This window comes from Poeciliopsis prolifica, unplaced genomic scaffold (genome assembly GCF_027474105.1).
Source record: "Poeciliopsis prolifica strain line A6 unplaced genomic scaffold, Auburn_PproV2 SCAFFOLD004, whole genome shotgun sequence".
In the NCBI taxonomy this organism is placed as follows: Eukaryota; Metazoa; Chordata; class Actinopteri; order Cyprinodontiformes; family Poeciliidae; genus Poeciliopsis; species Poeciliopsis prolifica.
In genome coordinates, this window is record NW_026562379.1 from 3,679,938 (window position 1) to 3,700,370 (window position 20,433).

Genomic DNA, 20,433 nt, shown 5'->3' on the forward strand with positions numbered 1-20,433 from the left:
CACCTGACGTTTCATTGAGACATGTTGGAGGGGTTTCTGGTGTGTACTCCCAGTTTCAAGTCACGACATATCAAACAGATTAAGATTTGGGCTTCGAGTCACCCCAGGGCTTCCCACTTCTTAATTTTCAGCTGGTGGATTTTCCGGCATTAGATCACCATGACATTCCAGGATCCAGTTCTGTTCTGGGCAAATCTTTTACAGATGGTCTCTGATATTACTCAAGCACCTTCTGATACATTGTACAATTCATCATGGTGTTTATGATGGTGAGCTGGCCTGGTCCCTCTGCAGCAAAGCATCCCACAGCAATACTTCCTTTTCTGTGCCTCATAATTCAGGTTCTTTTCCTGGTGCACTGTTTTCAGGCCCTCTATTCTGGTGTCATAATAATTACTTTTTCTTTTAGCTCATCTGAGCAAAGATCATTATTCCAATTGTCCTGAAAGCTTGTCTTTGTTTTGCCTGCTAGACTTCAGTTTGGCCTTCATGCTTTTCTTATGAAACATTTTCCCATTTAACACTTTTTATGAAAATTCTGCTTCTAGACTTGATTTCTTTGCGTTGCCGTGTTGCTGAAAATGTGCTATACAAATAAAATCACCGTACTTTACCTAAAAGTTTTCTGGGATCTTACAGACATGCACTTTCACATCAACAGCAGCAACAAACTGCTGTCGGTCTTATGCTGACTTTCTGGGGTGTTTTGGAGTTGCTTGGTGGTCTGTCACGGGAAAATTGCTTGTTTATATTATATGAAATATTCTGTCTTGTTTAGCTTAAGATTGAATATCTCAATGGCCTCATATGACAAGAACACACTGGATAAATGTAACATTCCTTGCAGGTTTACCAGTTTGACTGATGGTTGTTTTTTATGTTACATAAATTATCATTTTAACTTTCTGACTCGCAGCAAATTTATTTATTTTTTTTGTATTATGGTATTTAATTACATCCATGGATCCAGTTTTTCTTCAACTTTGACACAGTTCTTTTTAATTTACGCCAGTGAGACTCGGGGTTCAATTGCTTTATTCTGCATTTCTGTAAGTTATTAAAATTTGATGTCATCTATGATACAAGTGTCCAGAATGAAATTGCCACAATACACAGAGAACTGGCCTTTATATCCTGTTGCCCTGTCCGCACTCAGCTGTACATGGCTGCCAGCCAGCTTGAGACAGCCCCTTGTGCCTGTGGGCTTATCTTCCCTGGGACATTATTTATTCTATTCTACTCTTGGCTTTATTAAATGCCCACATTATTACTGGTGGACCGCAGACTGATTGCTGAGAGCAAGCAACTAGATAAGGGAAGAGAGGCAGGGTTAGTGCAGAGTGTGTGTGAGAGAAAGAGTGTGTGGGCGTTTGTTAGAGTGAATGTCTGCGCAGTGGATTGGGGTCATGTTGCTCCAGAGAGCCAAATTTATTAGTGGGAACCTTCAGAAAATTACACTGGGATGTATGTGTGACAACATGCATGCACTTGCATGATGCATCGTGTCTATTTCTGTATCTCTCTGTTGGTCCCTCAGGCCCACTAAATTAACAGACATGCTTTGCCAGTCGAGGTCAAGGTCGTGGCGGTTATTAGTGCCGGACAAGAGCATCTTTCTGTCTTCTGATAGGGGCCAAAAAGCCACTGCCGTCTCTATTAGCTGCCCATTTTCAATGCGTTTAACCCTAGAAGCATGTTCCCCGTAGTAAATTGATGCTTTTTATAAAGTGGGCAGGTAACTGTAGTCTCTTCGTTGCTGTATAATATATTAGTATATCAATTGTGGACAAGAAAAAGATGTCCCAGAGTAGGTGTGAGTTGGACAATGTATGAATTACCAAGAACAAAAGATGTTCAGCTTTAATACCATTTAAAAGCCCTTCAGACCCCATTTCCACTGGAAGGGATATTATATTTTTATGGACTTAAACCAATAATAATAACGATAAGATAGACCGATAAACAGAAGGTAGAAAGGTGGAAAACTTCAGGCTACTTCTTGTTGCCAGAAAGGTTCCATTTAATTTCTCCTTTCAGATTATCAAACATTTGTGATCTGAAAACAAAAAAAATAAACCCTTCAAATAAATAAATAAAGACAAACACAAAACATATCTTCGATTAGAAATACATTTTCACGAACGATCAAAATCGACCAAACCGTCGCTGTGCACTTCAGAGCGCGAGCGCGGCGCACGCGGCACTCGGCGATGCCTGTCGGACCGCGCGCGCTCTCCCGCTCATCTCTTCTTCGCGCAGCTCCAACTCCAGCTGTTCGTCCATCTACCTTCAGTCCGGGCGCGAGCGATGTTCCCACCCCGAAAAAACTAAACAAAACAAACAAACAACAACAACAACAACACGGGGCGATAAACGAGGAGGGACGCTGAAGGACAGGGAGAGGAGGACGGACAGGGGATGAGAGAGAAGACCAGCCAAAGAGGAGAGCCGCTGTCGCAGAGGAACAGGAGGAGGAGGAGAGAGGGAAGCAGACACATCTGCGGTGACTGGGGGGGTTCGGCTTATTGAGAGGGGGGGCCGGGATACGCGACATTCTTACGATGCCAGCATCTTTAGCCCGGGTAAGCGGAATAAATAATGTGCCGTGGGACTGCCGTACTGTCAGTTTCTTCGCATTTTAGTAATTTATACATTTTTTTAAAGCGCCTTTTTTATATATATATAAATAGACGCTTAAAAAACGGATGCTCGGAAGCTTTTCGTAATTCTCAGTAGATATCCTCCGTAGGGAGCTTTTGTCGCCGCTGGGAGCGGAGTGGATTGACTGAAGGGGGAGAGGAGGACTGCTTTTAAAAAAGAGACACCTTCTCCTCCTTACATAAATGTTTGCGTGCCGTTAGAGCGCGCCTGCTTTTCCCCACAACAGACGCGCATTCCACGCACACTGCCAGACGCGGACGTTGTCAGTCACACACGCCGTCCTGAAAACACGGACGGACCTCTCACCCACCCAGCCCCTCTCCTCACCCCACTGTCTGATGACTCCCCCGCGCACAGGTGGACGTGGTACGGAGCCTACTGTAGCATCATCTTCTTCAACACCACCACCTCCATCCTCCTCCTCCTCCTCAACACCACCATGTCCTCGTCGTCGCGCAAGATTTCATCCGAGTCATTTAGCAGCTCAGTGGGCTCGGACTGCGGGCTTGAAAGCCCCGGTGGAGACGGAGGCGACGGCGCTTTGGAGCCGGCCGACGAGAGCCGGGGTTGCCCGTTTTCCTCCTTCCCGTCGTCCCACAGAGCGCTGCTCTGGAACGGCCGCAGCCCCGCTGAGAGGACGGCGTGCCCGGCGGGCGAGGAGCAGCAGGGACCCTGTGTTCCCCACAAGAGGGCTACCAGGCGGCGGAGGGTGAACCTGGACTCGCTGGGGGAGAGCCTGAAGCGACTCACCTCACCGACGGTAAGCTTTTCAGCTCTTAACCTACATGTGTAGTCGCACTGTGTCACGGCTCATGGTGAGCGCCGGCTCAATGTTATTGTTATTTCTATGCAAAATACTCAAGGAAAATAAGAATTTGACATTTTTCTGAAGACAGCTAAAGATTATTTTTTCTTTTGGATAAATATGAAAAAAAGAAGAGTTAGTTTCCCCAAACATTTCCAATTAATTCTTGTCTCTTGTATAGTCCGTCCGTCCATCCATCCATCCATCCATCCATCCATCCATCCATCCATCCATCCATCCATCCATCCATCCATCCATCCATCCATCCATCCATCCATCCATCCATCCATCCATCCATCCATGTTTTGCATTATTTGTAGGTCCAGGAATGTAGAGCTATTCGGCGCATTTGGAACCCTGTTTTCATCAATGATATGATGTGCACTGTGCTGTCTATGAAAAAGCCCTCTTTTCTCCCTTCTGCTCTGCAAGCCTGAATCATCTGCCAGATTATATAATACTAAATATGTTGTTGTGAGGCAGAGTCAGAGATGCCCCGGCCTCTGTCTGTATATATTTAACTATGTGTGGATTGTGACAAATGAACCTGTGTTTGTTGGTGCATCTTCTATCTGTGCCACAGTTGTATTACAGGTAGTAATAAAGATACTATTACAACTGAGTGCCGTTGAGATAGATGATGTGTGATCAGGAAGTTTGCAGTTAGGTTATCATTGGTGCTTGGTAACCTTTCTTACCAAGCAGAAAGGTTTTTAAAACTTTCTGCCTTTTAAAACCAGAAAGTTAAAAAAAAAAAAAAACTATTAAGATGTGGGGAACATGGCTCTCCAAGGTTTTGGTAGAACATCATAATCTCTGAAACATTCACTCATTAAATGATACATTCATAATGAAAATTTTATTATACTGTACTATAACTGTTTTAACCTAGGGATGTATTGAGGCCATTCAAAAGTTTTAGATCTCAGAGTTGTGGAGATATTTTATTGCGTGTTTATTTTTGAACATTTAGCCATTATAAAAGAATGTTATCAATAATCTGATTGAGATTTATTTAGAAATTACATTGCACAGACTTTTTGTGACAAGTCGGCAGTGGTGTAAAATTAACAGGCAAAGGTTAGTTTTTACAACCTCAATTATTTGCCTCAGAGGTTTTTCTTGTTTTTCTTGTTTTGTTCATATATGCTGCAGATCATCAAATCAATTTCAATATTAGATGAAAAATAGAAAAGCAAAAAAGTTATTTCCAAATGATTATAATTTATTAACACAAAAGGGAAAGAAGGCTATCTCAACCAAACTGGTCCAATGTTGCCAACCTGTTTGGTTTTCAAGCAGATGAAATTAGTTTATAGATCTGCTGCACAAATGCAATAAAATTTTGGTCGGTGCTTTGATTAGGCCATTTGAGAAAACAAGTATAGTTCATCTTTAACAGATGTGAATCATTTATGTTGTTATTGATAGAGACAGCTGGATAGATATTATATCAGCTCATTTATAAATAAACCATTTGAACTTTCAATGGTTTCTGTGCAGTTTCACTAGGAGATAAGTTATTGAGATTTAGACTTCAATAGCAGTAGAGAGTTTTTATTTCACTGGGATGTTTTTCTCAAATTTACCAATTGTGAAAACAATTTGATAGATATTGTTCATTACCCTTACTTCTGCTGACAATGGTAGTAAATCTCCCTGCTCCTCCAGTTTGCAACTATGCTCAGCGCATGAGTCCCCGACCAGAGTATCTACTGGAGCTAAATATTGAAGTCAGACTTGCCTTTGACTTGTTTGTGGTGTCCATCACATGTGGGTGACATTGTATTTCTGTGTATAAATACATATATAAACAGGAAGACGGTTGTGTGTCACAGAGGAGGCTTCTTTCAAAGTTTTTGTTTCTGACTGGCATGTGATTTCGTGTATGACTCTTTGCAAAGATGTCACTAGGAACTCCATTCCTGGGGAATCAGAGTTTTATTGCTGCAGCTTACAGTCTGCACATTTGCTTTCAGAAGTCACTTCTTAGCACTAATTTTTCCAGGATCCTACCTCTGCTTCCTCTCTTATTTCTTCATATTCAAAAATCTTCCATTCCTGTGTTCTTCTCCTAGCACAGTTTTATATCCTATTATCATAACAGTACTTATCAATATGTTTGTTTAGTCTTGCCTTTCAATTGTACATGAAAGCAGTTACAATTGCTTTCATGTACTGTTTTCACTACATGACAGCAGTTTTTTTTTTTTAAGCAATTTTGTTTGCTCAAGAAAATTGGAGTCCTGGATACTGTAAAAGCATATCGACTGTGAAATAAAATCAAAATGCGACCTTCACTAAAGTGACATAAATTTGCTCTACAAAAAATGTGCGATGACAATCGGCAAAAACAAGTAAAAACAGCACACATAAATGAACCACATATTTCTACCAGAGGAGAAATGACAATAAAGATAACTTTAATATTCTAATAATTCATTTTCAATAAATGTTATAAATTATATGAAAAATTTTGGCTCGGTTCTTCTTCAGGCAAAGATAACAATTGCTTTGATTAATTATATATGAAATAATAAATTTTGATAGATGAGCAAATAGAGGTGCGATTCTCAACCTTCATCCTCAGGGCAGGCTGTCCTTTATGTGGTAGAAGTCTCTCTGCTCCAGCACACCTGATTAAAAGGATTGCATCACCTCCTCAGCACGGCATCAAGTGATGCATAAGCCTGTTAATCACCCATTCATTAAAGTCAGGTGTGTGACAGCAGGAAAACACTTAATACATGCTGGACAGTGGGTCCTGAAGTCCAGGGTTGAGAATCTTTGGTTTAATAAGTAACATTTAGAGGAGATGAGATCCCCCTAAGATAGACCTAACAATGTTCATGTCTTAAAGCTTCTAGCTCTATGAATACAATCTCAGTCTTACCAAGCAGCACTCAGTCTTTTCTTGACCTCTCTCTCTCACACATGCAAAGATGCCAGTCATGCAGACAAAATGCATATAGGAGTGCAAACAGGGGGCATGTTTACAGCAGCTCACTGTGACTGACAGGAAGAAGCAGGACCTCTGTTTGTCTGACCTCTGACCACACTGGACCAGCAGGAGCAACACACACGTGCACACACACTTACGGTCATTAGCAGCTACATAAACAGTCATTTCAGCTCTCTTTTCTCAGTTTCATGTTTGATTATAGTCATATATCTTTTTACTCATCAGGCTGATCACCTTTTGTATTTTTGTTTTAGAGCAGTAGTAGTACTGTAGTTTTTAGGGAAGAATGCATTTTGATCACAGTGTTTTAGCAGAGCACAATGATGCAGTATTGACAGTTTTTATTGAAATTGCAGTTTGTAAGATTTTTCTGCTTTCGGTTTCACTGTATTTTCTCTCTTAAATAACAGTTATTTACTTACACTATGTAAGAAAAAAAAACACTTAATTTTTCTCTCTCTCTATCTGACATTAAATCAGAATAACCTTTACCTGTTTCAATTCCTTTTGGAAACCATGTCTATTTGCTAAATGCCAGAATCCTCAGAAAGAGAGGAATTTCATCTGAGAATTTTTATTGCTTCTTGAAATTCAGACGTCTCAAAGCCTAACCAAATTAAAACAGACTAGATATCCAAACATGAAAAAAAAGGAAATGCTTTTTAGGCAGCGCACATAAATATGTGGTTCATTTATGTGTGCTGTTTTTACTTGTTTTTGCCGATTGTCATCGCACATTTTTTGTAGAGCAAATTTATGTCACTTTAGTGAAGGACGCATTTTGATTTTATTTCACAGTCGATATGCTTTTACAGTATCCAGGACTCCAATTTTCTTGAGCAAACAAAATTGCTTAAAAAAAAAAACTGCTGTCATGTAGTGAAAACAGTACATGAAAGCAATTGTAACTGCTTTCATGTTCAATTGAAAGGCAAGACTAAACAAACATATTGATAAGTACTGTTATGATAATAGGATTTATTTATAATCTGGTGCACAAACTTGGACAACATATAGAAGCTCAAAATGCCATAAAAAGCTCAAAAATGTATTTGTAGTTTTTAAATGGCAGAGGTTTATGATGCAGCATATTATACTGGTTTACTGTTTTGCTCTTTTTAGAGTAACACTGGTGGTCTGATAAGCGGACATTAGCTGGTTAATTATTCAAACTGTCTGCTGAAGAAGCCAGCCTGCAGTTGGGTTGCCAGCAGGAGTTGCAAAACAGTGTAATCTTTATATGAGTGATGAATGTGGCTCAATTAGTTTCTCCTACATGATTGTCCACATTTTTTGGATATTTCTGAATAGCAAAGATAGTGTTTTACACAAATAAATAAAGGAAGACTCAGTTGCGATGTTTGCCTGCCAGGTGGCTCATGTTTATCCTACTTGTCAAGAACATTGTTTATTGAAATCCGCGATACCGTAAAAGCTCCAAAGCTGTGTGTTTGTTGACCTTGTAAGCTTCTTACCAGTTTAAATCATTAATATTGTGTATTTGTTTCAACATGGATTTGATATGTCTGCGATTACAATTTTCAGTGAAAATGGCCTCAAAGTCAAGAATATAGTAAAGCAACCCATTCATTTTGTAGTTAGCTGGATCTGCTAGTGCTTTGATGATGATACTGTAACTTTCACATTTACACATGCTGTATTTTTCCATCCCTCTTCCTTTGGTAACTAAAAATAGGTTGTGGTTGATTTGCAGGGTGTTCATTAGTTAATATCTGTGAATATTATTTTGCTTTCATTTATAAACGCAAGTAGATTGTTTCTGTTTGTGATTTGACATTTCAGGGAAAACCAGAGTTGTGGTTAATGCCTAACATCTTAGAGTTAGGCTTTAGTGATTCCATATTTTCCCCATATTTTCCCTAGTGATGTATGAGGATGAAAAAAAGAGCTTAGTTTTGCAATTAGTTTTTTTTTTGTCAGATTGAAATGACAAAAGGAAATGTTAAATAAAAGACAGAATAGTAAAAACAAAAACGGCCAGCTTTCAAACAACTCCTGCATCAGGACTGTGGTAAACATAGTTTAAACTTTTTGATTATAGTAAGAAAGTTAGTTTCACTCACAAAGCTCTTTCAGTGTATCAGTGAAACCTGAACCTTGCTTATAGATGGGTTAAAAATGTTGGTGAAACTGGACATGCTTTGCAATTGACATTAATATGTTACACTGTTTTTACTGGTGAGCTCTATTGGACCTTTCTGCTGGACCAGATTCTACTTTATTTGGAAAGTCAAGGAAATTTCCAACTTTCCTAAAGCACTTTTATGGTTGACAATAACTGTTAATATAATGATTATAAATTTTAAGAAATAATGTGTTGTAGTTCGGTTTCCGAATTAATGACCAAGACAACGATGATCCAAAAATAACAAATCAATTTAAAACGTTGCTCTCAACTGAGCAATTTAATCCATGGCCTTAAAAGAGCCCTTTACAGGTCTTCTGTTCTATATCATCAGTAATTTTAATACCAGACAAAGAAAACTTGAGAAAATTGTTTATCATTGTTTCAGTTATTAAGGTAAATAAGTATCTAAACCATCCCGCCTGTGAGTTATGAAAGTCAGACCCATTGTTCTTTGCAGAATTAACAATTATTTGCGAAAGTGTGAGAAAAAAAGTAAAAACTTAAGAAATTCATAACAATGAAAGTAGTTTTTCCAGCACTGTATTTCATCAATCAATGTTCCTACAACCACTTATGAAATACAATAATATTATTGTAATAAAAGCAGGAAGGGAGTAACACATCTAGTTAGATGTGTGTCAATGCATTTGTTTCAATGAAAATCAGGGACACTGATAGGCAGAAAAAGCAGATTCTTTTTCTGCAGAGGAGAACATGACTAACCAACATTTCATATCAATAAAAAAGACAGCAACATTTTTCACATTATTCTTATTGTTGCTATAGGCAATGGAGTTAATAGAGGCCATTACTTTGAGCTCGTTAAGATTGTCTTGTATTCAGTTTGTAGTTTTGCACATTAATTTAAAGAGCAGAGATGCTACAGTGCAGACTAATAGTGATGCAAGAGAACAGTATGTTTGTGCAGCAGTTTTTTCTCACATGCACAAATTGTAGAATTCAACTTCATCAAGCATGCTGTCCACCTGGACTGTGGGTATGCAATAAAAAGTCTTTTCTGAGAAAAATTATCAATGTTTCTTTTCTTTTTTTAAATTTTTTTTACTTTGTGTCAGAAAGTGATGCATGTAAAGCAAATCAACATTTAGAAAAAAACTGTTCCTCTGCAGACAAGCTGTATCTTGTCTGTTAAGGTTTGTTGGGGTTATTTTTGGACCAAATTCTCCCATATCTTCTCTATTTTCATTCTGTCTCTCTCTCACAAACACACTAATGCGAACAAATGGACACAGACTCCAAAAATCTTTCCAGTATCTGACCAGAGTGGTTGGTGACCCCAGAATGACCTCTCCAGCTGGCACACTGTGTTCCAGTATTGTCACAACAGCCGTGCATTTCAGCCGTATCTCAGATAATCGTGTTGGACCCGCCCTCTAATGCTGTGACTGCCAGCAGCGCTAAACATGCCAGCTGCGTGCACAAGCTTTCAAGTGGTTTGTGTCTTATGGTCATTTGGAAATTTTCTGTACAAATATAAGGCAAAATATATAAAAAAAAAAAACACTTCAGAAAAGCATTTCCTATTATGGAAATTAATTAGATTTTTCTTTTAATCTGGCATTCAGGAGTGAAAATTGAATATGGATCTGGGTTTTTTTTATGTTGCTCAGAGCTTCACAGATATTAACAAAGGCTTGCTCATTAAAAAAAGCTTCAGAACAGAACTGCTAAATGGACTTTAGTCATGATTAATTTTGTTCGCACCTTTACTTCAATGTGACTTGTTAAAGTGTCCCTTGAGAAATGTACCCATTAAAAATGACTGTGTGAGGTGATGAGGGTTTTTTTGGGTGGCTTATGTGCATCACTTATATCAAGCTGAGAAGCCAAAAGAAGCACCAGGATGATAAATTAAGTAGAGATGGGACTCCATTAAAATTTGAGATTGAGGTTGACCCAAAATGCAGAAGAGGCATAGACAGGTGACGAAAAGTGAAAAACATTTAAGATGGCATTGCTACATAAAATCCACTTTTTTTATCCTTATTTTGTGCTATAAAGTGTTTCCTTCATCAAAAATATACTTGGAGTGTTTCTGTTTTATTGTTTTAATAATAATCAAAGTCCATGCAGCTTTGTAGGTAAGAGTTTATTTTAAAGAAAATCCAGAAATGGTGAATAGTGATGAAGAAGGCAATTGGTCTTCTGCTTAAGGATGGAGGATTTTCAACAGCATGTTGGGAACTTGCAAAATTGCTGTAGAACATGTACTAAACTTAAAGACATTCCAGATGTTTTACAAAGGATTACATTTTGGGTTAGAGAGATAATGATGCACTTTCTAGTCCTCTTTTAGTCAAAAATAATGGGTATACTCTGCTGTTAGAAACAGTTTGTGCCTTTAATGCATTGCTTGCGTAGCAGCACTTGCAAATGCCACGTCTTAAAAATCAGCTGCAATCCTTAATGTCTTTGAAAAGGGAGAAATGCACAAAATGGACCAGTTTTACAATTACATAAAAGATTAAAGAAAATCATTAAAGCTGTCCCCATCACACGTAAATAAAAATAAGTTTAATCATGTCATCTTTCTCTGCAGACACAGACTGTTCAGGAGGCTCTTCAACGAACTCTGCAGTTCTACCGACAACAAGAAATCAGGTATAAACTTTTAACCACATGCGGCTTTTTTCTCCTCAGGTATCCCCGTCGTTCACTTCCCATCTGATTCCTTGCACTTTTCGCACTTGTCTGTCACACGTCACACACCTGTTCGCTCAATTTTTTCACCGTCTCTACCACTTCTTGTTTGCTTTGCAGCCGCCACTTTTCCCTTTCTTGTTTTGCCCTCAGTCACACTTCCAAAGACATAGACAAACAGCTAGTCTCACTCCTTCACCTCTTGTTTGTGCCCTGTCAAAACAGCAAAGCTCAGTGGAGGGTTTTCAGCCAGGCACAACATTTACAGACAACCTTCACATGACACATGCTGCATAAAGATGCAGAAATGCTGCAGCTGGTCTTCTGTATCTCACACTCTGGCCTCAGTCGGTGTAACGTCTGTGCTTCGGAGCATCTTAATATGGAAAAACTAATACAGCGCCTTGAAAAAAGTGTTTAGCCCTTTACAAATTTATTTTGCTCTGGCTTTTTATGCCTTACGTAAGTTTGAGATCATCAGACAAATGTTAACATCAGGCACATATAAATGTGAGTGAAAACAAGAAGCAGTTGTCAAACAGAAGTTTCAATAATGAAGAGGAAAATCAACCCAAACCTACCTGACTGTATAAATTTATCCAGGTTGCCTTTGTCTAATGTTAACATTTGCTTGATGATCCAAAACATGTAAGTATGGCAGGAAAGCAAAACCAGATCAAATCCATAAGGGAGCAAATACTTTTTCACAACATTGTTTCTGCAACATTATATGTTTTATCTCTTTTACTAGTTTTTTGAAATTATAAGTGCATCCAAACACACACTTAATCCCAGCTCACAACCACCAGCAGAGGAACTACACCAGTACATTTACACAACGTGTGCATTTTGCATTATGTTTTTTTTCCTCCTCTTAGCTCTACCCAGATGTCACTCCAAATATATTCATCTTAGATGAGAGAAACTTAGCTTTTTATCAATTTCAGCGCCATGTTGGGTTTTCTTTTTTTTTTTTTTTCTTTACTGACTCCAAGATTTGATTATACATTTGCTTGTTGGCTTTGTGTGACTCACAGGTGCCAGGATGTTGGAGGTAGTGAAAGGCAGCGTGAAAAGAAAGAGGAAAAGTGCCCATTTCTTGAAAACTCTGGCTCAGAGGAAGATGTCCTACAGATTCTGCAGTACATGGCCACGATATTGGGTAGGCATGTGATGTGAGCAAAAAAAAACCCACTGTTTTGAGATTGACATTTAGAAATAAAGGATATAAAAAGATAGCTTTTATATAAATAACCTAACCTCATTTTGCTTACACACTTTTGCTCTACCTCTTGGTTGCTTTGAATTTAATATCTGTATGGTAAATTGGTGGGTGAGCACAACATGTACAATGTCCCCTCTCCATATACTTAAATTTATTATTTTCATTTGTTTGGTGACACACCAAAGCCCTTATCAGAGACCTTGCTGATATTATACATTGTAGCACATTTCATAAAAAAAGGAAATACTGGGTACTTTGACCTAAGAGGAGTAACTATTATGTTACTGTTTATGCATAGATGCACACATGTGCGTGCACTGAGACTATCTTTTACTCTCTGGGGAAGGTTGTTCTGTCTCTAAGGACCAACATGAAAATAACTCAAATTTATCTGTAGAGTAAAGCTTGGCTGTTTTAGGGGCCTCTAATTTACTTTGACCCCTAAATGAAAACAAACAGCTGGGTACCGAAATCGAATCTTTTTTAACTGATAAAAAATCTGGTGCATTTAAAATCCAGTGAATTGAAATCAAAGCAATTCATCAGCCACATGCTTTAATACAGTCATTTGTCTGGGATTGGTGACTTGTTTATCTGGGATCAATAACTTGCTTAGATGTCCAATAATTATCAAGATTCACTTTACAGATGGAGGCCGTCACATTCTTGGACTCGGCTGTACTATTCAAGATACATTTTTTAAACTGATACTGAAACAAATAGGCCGAAGCTTCTCCAATAGTGGCTTTAAAAATGCCCTTCTTATTGTGGATTTCTACTTCTTCTATTTGAAGTTAATCAGAGACAAAATGTTGTGCATTCATAACGTGGTTCTCATTGCTTCTCAAAATTTCAGAATACCTGTTCCATAGAGATAAAGTACACAGATTTTTTCTTTATGGAGTAGAAAAAAATGCACAAAACACTGATTTGAATTAGATCACAGTTGGAAAAAAGATGTACGTGTGGAGAGGGCCTCATCAAGCTTTTAGACCACCAACAAGTTTGGCAGTAAAATTAGTAAAATTCTGTGTAAGTTGCCCTGGCTTGTTGGCTCCCTCCCAGCTTCACCTTTTCTGATGAATGTCTGTCCTGACATTTACAACAAAGTGTCTTCTATGACCTGTACATATAATTTCTTAATTATTAAATAATTATTTTTGCATTACATTTTTTGTTTTCCAACATCTTTTTGCAGCAGTAAGCAATAAGACAAAAGCATCTTCCACCGATTTGTTTGTTTCTTTTAAAGCTGTTTCCAAAAATAGATCAATAAAGATAATTTCACATGTAAAACATTACACCATCACTTCCAAAATATATTTGACTTCAGTAGTCAATTATTTAAAATGCTGTTTCTTGTTAAACACTCTGCTCTAACACGATCCTTCTCTGTGTCAGTGAAGTAGGACTGACTCCTTTGCAGCGATTTAGCCGTAATTTTTTCTTTTGATACTATTTATTTTAGTCTACTTTGCAGCGTTTTAAAGGTCTCCAACATCTTACGTTTGAAAGTGACTGGAATCTGTTCATAGAAAGAAGTAAAGAAAGCCTTAGATGCACCTCAGCCTCCCTAAAACAGCGTTAATGTTGACATTTCTATATTTGATGCCAGTGTGCTATGATTCTGCATGATTATATCATTTTATATTAAAATTCATGTGTATTTTTCCTGTAATCCTTTAATCCTGTTTATTTCTGATGTTATTTAGTCAGTATGCACATGATCTTTTTATCCTATCAATATTCATTATTTTAGCAAAGCTTTGATGTTTGATTATGCTTGTGACTTTTTATGGTCGATTTGCTTAAAATAATTTTAATTTCATTCATTTCGGTGTAAACAAACAATTGAAAAGCTGAAACACCCAGGTTCATGGCAGATGCATAAGAGAAAACAAACATTGATTGATTTAGCATTTAATATACATGTTTTCTTATTTAAAATCTAATATATGTCACGTCACCCTTGAGTTTGTTTTGTGGTTTCCCTTGATTTTCTGTATGTGGGCGCTAAAGGTCATCTACGACATTAATTTGTGTGCAGAGTTCATTCTGCAGAGCCACCTTGCTGACGCTGACGTTTTGCATCCCTTTTCTCACAGGAGTTCCGTTCTGCGAACTGCGAGAGCATTTCGGCGAGGAGTTCTTTGGCCTTTGCTTCGAAGAGAATGAGCGAGTACTGCGGGCTGTAGGCGGCAACCTTCAGGATTTCTTCAATGGTTTTGACGCCATTTTAGAACACATTCGCACCTCCACAGGGCGCCGAGCCTCCTCCGAGAGCCCTTCCTTTCAGTGCAAGGATCCCCGCGAAGAGGAGAAAGGTAGAGGGAAATTGGAGAAACTTGGAAACCGTGGCAGCAGAGACGGAAGAGGGAAAGTGTTGTTTCTTCATTGCTTTAACCCTGCACCTGTTGTGGGATTAGTTATGCCAGGTTTGATTAGAGCGGTCGCCAGGCGGATCTTTCATTCAGAGATTGAAGTGGAAGAGGTGCCACCTCTGACTCCTCTGTTGCCAAATGAAGATACAGAACATACAGATTGTGATTCTACAACACCCACTCCCACTGCGTCCCCCACTGCCTCGCCCTCCTCATCTCCGTCCCCTCCGTCTCTTTTTCCAACCTCCGTCCCCACAGTTTGTCTATCCTTCTTACTTCAAGAAACTTGCCCTTCTCCTCTCTCTTCCATACCAAATTCAGCATCTGTGAGCACTAACCGTCCCCCACTCCAGCTATCAGCTAACCCCAGTGATCTTCGCATCTCCCTGGCTACGTTTTGCCGTGCCTTCCCGTTTCACCTGGTCCTGGGGCATCGGATGGAACTCCTGCAGCTCGGAGAAGGACTTAGGAAACAGGCTCGTATTGAGCCCCACCGGATCCTTTCATTTAGGGACTGTTTTGAGATTGTCTCACCCAAGATGAATCCCTCTTTCCAGGGCATACTGCTGAGACTCGCATCCCCATTTACTATCCGCACCAAGCCCGACCCCATGCAGGCTGGCACCAAGGAGAAGGTAAAGTCACCACTGTTAATCGCCACTGTTTTCAATAGTTAGGAATGATCCATATGCTGCAAAGTTGGGGCTCTTGCAATGTTTAAATTGTCTAACTTTAAGAGTTTCTTTCACTTGAACTAAGATTTAGGGTCAAAGTTCTGAAAAAGAGGCGTATGCCATAATCCCCTTTGGACTAAACTTTATGCTTTACACAGTGCAGTCTGCTTAGTGCCTTCTTGACTGACAGCATGTCTTCCATATTACCTGTATGAAATCTACTTAAGTTCAGATTTATAAATGTTTCTGCCGTATCATTAAGATGTTTAATTTATGGTAACCTATGTAGAGGGGATTTTTAATGTTTTCAGTGGTCACTTATACGACAAGTAGACATATTGTGGAAAATGATACAATAGGTAACTGAGTCATCTTCACTCCCAAAGACCAACAGAATTTAGATATTCTCATGCCGATGCAGCGTGTTCACTGACTGGTTTGCTTTTTTAGTGTAGTGCCAGACCAGCTGGTGACTGGTCAAGTCGGTCAAGTTAAAAACCAGATCCACTCATCAGTCAATTGATTGATCTATGCCAAGCAAAGTCCTTTATCTGACATTCTTCCTGTGCTTCAAGGGAAACACAGCTCTGCCTGCACACCACACTCTCAGGTCCATGTTCTGCACCCTTGGCAGAGGTTTCTCTTCACACTCTCTCTCATATTTCATGCTCTAAGAGTAAATCTTCACCTGAAACACCTTCTTTGTAAAAGAAATGTGTGAGCAGTAGCTGCGCCAAAAGTACAGAGCGTCTCAAGTATTCAAAGCAGCTATGCTGTCTGGAACCTAAGATATATGATTTCTGCTAAATGAAAACCCAGTGCACTTTTGATGACCAATGCTGTGGATAAGACGCTGTCACAAGCTTTCTGCTCCTCAAAGCCAAAAAATATGCCATCTCTGCACTGTTTTATCTGTCAGGTGAAACATTATCCTCAACTAAATATGCACAAGAAGGCCACACTTTGTTACAAATTTCTTCACCGAGTACATTTTGTCCTATGTCTTGCCAGATTTCAGCATCTGAAGAATGAATATCAGTATTTATGAAGTAAACAAAATGTAAGCACTGAGCTTCCAGAAATTGAGAAAAGTCTAACACCGCTTTGGGAGAGGTATCATCTGAATGAAATGTTATCATGACACTCTGGAAACCTGCAGATCTTTTTTCACAAGAGGAGTGAAGATTGAATTGCTTCCAATTTGCCTGAAAAACAAATCAATTGGAGCTTTGTGCTATATCCTGCTTTTTATCGATTGCTTGGTCTCTGCAGGATGTCTGTGACACAACCAAACACCTCGACACAGAACAGTACTGACAGAGAGGAGATGGATCGGTCTAGCTCTAGGGTTTGTTTTCCCCCTAAGTTAGATAGTAAGCTTCTCAATGCACAATATTTTTAACATCAACTCACACAATTTGCTGTGTGTGAATACTGTTATGTAGTGGTAGTCTTTCTGTGAGTTATATATTTTACGCCTCAGGTTTCATTTTTAAAAATCTGTTTTGACACATATAAAAGTCAAATGTGCTTAATATTAACAATCCTTCAGTTTGTACAAACAAAAGTATTCACACCCGTTAGACTTTATCACAATTTATAATGTTACAACATACCTATTTGCTTTTTATTAAGATCTTTGCTACAGACCAACACACAGCGATGCATGATTTGGAATTTTCTGTGGTGTTCATTTGTTTTCATTCCCCAATGGTCAAAACTTTGTAGAAACACTTTTCACTACTTTTGCCAACCTCTCTGTCCCTGTTGAAGAATAAATCCTTACATTGTGATGCTGGCACCGCCATTTTCACTGTGTGGGGGGGATTTCCTATCGATCTGCAGTGTTTTCAAATATAGTGTTTTGCTGTATGGCTAGAGCATCTTCTTTTGCATGTTTGTTGAACTCCCTTCATGCTTTGCAGCAAATTGTGAAAAGAAAATTGCAATTGGTTTTCTTTCTATTTCTAGATACCACAAAATAAAAAAAGTAACTCCTTAAGGCAAATAGTTACACAAGATTTTATTTAGTGTTTTCAAGTAAAGCGAGCTCCAGACAACTTCAAGTCACACTTTTCAAATTTTTACTTTGTAAAATTTTTTTAAAAACATGTAGCATTTTCTTTCCTTTGCACAGTTATGTGCGACTTGGTGTCGGTCACAGAAAATCACATCTTAGTACATTAAAGCTTGATTATGGCTGAAAGTGTATATAACCATATTAAGTGAATATTACAATGAATATTACAACTTATACATTCTCTTTGCCTTTATATTTCACACAGTCTGGACTCTGTTTGAAATGAAACTTGTGTGTTTGTGGAGCAGGAGGGCAAGGATAGCTTTCCGTATTCCTTTCACTGCGTGTCCTGTGTCACCTGGAATGGGAAGCAGAAGAAAAAAGAGATAGCGAGCCAGGATAGTTGGTTGACATTTTTAAGAGAAAGGGCAGAGAGAGAAAGCCACAGGCCGGGGGAAGGAGGCCACACTCCTCTTGCACAGCACTGGAAGTGTGTGTTTGAGTGACCTGTGGTGGCTTTTCAGTTTGACTTCTATCCTCTCTTCACCTGAAGATATTTGCTGTGCAGGAGGCATTTAGAGCCCCACAGAAAAGGGCAAATTGCATCTCTGGCTGTCTCTTTGCTCTTTGTGTGAACAGGGTGCCCACCACAGAAGGGAGGGTACAGAGGTTGGACAGTCTCCTCCAAGCTCTGCATGATATCGTGTGTCATTTTATTTTTCTCTTCACATCATATCTCAATAGTTTGTCAGGCATAAAAACTGTTTTTAGTATTTTAACATTTCTCTTTCACTTCCAGTCAACATTTAATTTTTTTGTAATCTCACCAAGACAGAATCAGTGAATCATAGAACACCTACATGGTGAGGATTTTCCTGCAGATATCTCAGCATTCTCAGGCTCTTTAGTGTCAAAGGGTCAATTGTCTGTCTAAGATGAGTCAGTTCAACTGCAAGTGAATAATGTGTCTGCGGTGACTGATGCTAGTAGGATTCTGCACTGATTTTTAGCTGCAGAGTACTAATTCTTCTCTTTTCCATAACATCATTAGCCCTATACTGTTCATGAACTCTATGAAATTCTTGTTTTATACAGTGTTGTGTTGTAAAAATATTTTATCTGCAATAGATTTCTTATATTTTAGTTATCATTTAAAGATTAAATCTTTAGGCCAAAGGACAAACAGTTCAGGTTTGGAATACCTACCTGCACTGATGTAGGGTTAGATGTGTGTAATGCTGCGTTATGCAATAACACCGCAATAAATAATACTGTAATAAGACATCATTAAAACTGCATTGTGTAACAATAGAAGTGAAATGCAATAAAATCCTTGAATGTATTTTGAATAATTTTGCCTTCAACAACATGTTGGTTAATACCAGGGGTTCTAGCTTTGAGTTTGAAAAGACAACTAAATGATTGTAAAGCCAGTATTTATTGACCAACCTATCAATTTAAATGCAAAAAGGTTCTATAACATGGTTGTTTTTATAAGCATTATAATTAGGATGAACACAAACAGTTTATTATTGTTTATTACATGATGCACCACATTATTACATTATCATTCCTAAAAAACAAGCTAACTCCACATTTCATAGTTATCAGTGGAAAATTTAATAATGTTATTACAAATGTGGCAAACAGTATTGCAAATGTGTTCAATGATTTTATTACAATTTGTGCTGGTTATTACATAATGTGGTTTTAATTGTTTTATTACATTTTGAAGCCAGATTTTATTACATTATCACATATTGTGACCTTATTACGTAATGTGGCATTACAAGGTGCACCAGATTTGATGAGAAAGACTTTCAACTAGAGTCTGACTTGGTGCAAAAAAATAGGACAAGAGCTGGACTTTCCCCCAAAGACTTGACTTAGAAATATAATTCAAGAATTTAGTTGAATAAAATCTATTGGGCAACATGAAGTGAGCTAAAAGATTCCAAAAAGCAAATGATTACCGTCTATCAGTCTTACATAAAGCTAATACAGGTTTGACACTAAACATGGTGGTTTTAATGTAAAGGTTTGATGTTACTTTGTTGTTTCAGGATCTAGATAACTTGAAGTTACATTTGCCTGGTGGTAAAAGTTGTGAACAGAAGCAAACAGAAGGCCAGGGCAAAGATATTTCAAAACTCTATATAATAGACTGTGAAGTAGAGAAACATTACTGAGTCTGCACTGTAACTGCTTTTATCTAACAAATGCAATTGTAGCCCTGAAAGAGGTTTGCTTGTTTGCGTCATCTCTGCACCTGCATGTCTCAGACAAAGAAAATGTTGATGTCAGCAGTGTCCATCTTTGATCTGAGGTAGATAAATTGCTACTGTTTGTTCAGGGCAGCAGGCTTTGAAAATTATTTCTCTCTTTCTGTTGTATTTAGCTGAAAACACAAGGAAACATGAGAAAAGTCAGAAGTACTACGAGAAGATATTATATCTGTTAATCACGTTAATATTATTAATTGCTGTCAACCGTATTGTTTTATTTCTCCTGGACCATGCACAGAAAAAATAAGCTTAAAGAAAGAATATATTGTTTTCAACTGATTTTCTTCTGCATTGAAGAACATCCAAGAAAGATCCATAAAAATGCAAAAAATAAAAAGAAATTTAAAAATCGAGAAAAGATTATGAAGCATGTGAAATGCCAGAAAATAAGCAAACACTTAACAATAGAATAGTCCAAAGCTACAAAAAGAGTATGAGGATGTGATGCATGTTTTTTTTCTTTAAAACTGGTGATGATAATGATGAGTTTCCATTAAACCAACATTCAAACAAAATACAATGCCAATTATAAATTAATTTCTTTGCATATTAATTTAATAAAAATCGCAGTCAAAATTCTTCTTCATGTAGAAACACAAGATTATTTTTT

General features: G+C 38.2%; 1 protein-coding gene across 1 annotated transcript in view; it reads left to right on the forward strand.

The window, feature by feature from the left end:
- Positions 1–2,092: 2,092 nt before the first annotated feature.
- Positions 2,093–20,433, forward strand: part of gucy1a2 (guanylate cyclase 1, soluble, alpha 2) — a 41,129-nt gene continuing 22,788 nt past the window's right edge. Inside the window, exons 1-4 of the mRNA XM_055028453.1 lie at positions 2,093–3,421; positions 11,138–11,199; positions 12,276–12,400; positions 14,569–15,479. Coding sequence (XP_054884428.1) covers positions 3,101–3,421; positions 11,138–11,199; positions 12,276–12,400; positions 14,569–15,479 — 1,419 coding nt within the window. The 5' untranslated portion in view covers positions 2,093–3,100. The remainder of the gene's footprint in view (positions 3,422–11,137; positions 11,200–12,275; positions 12,401–14,568; positions 15,480–20,433) is intronic.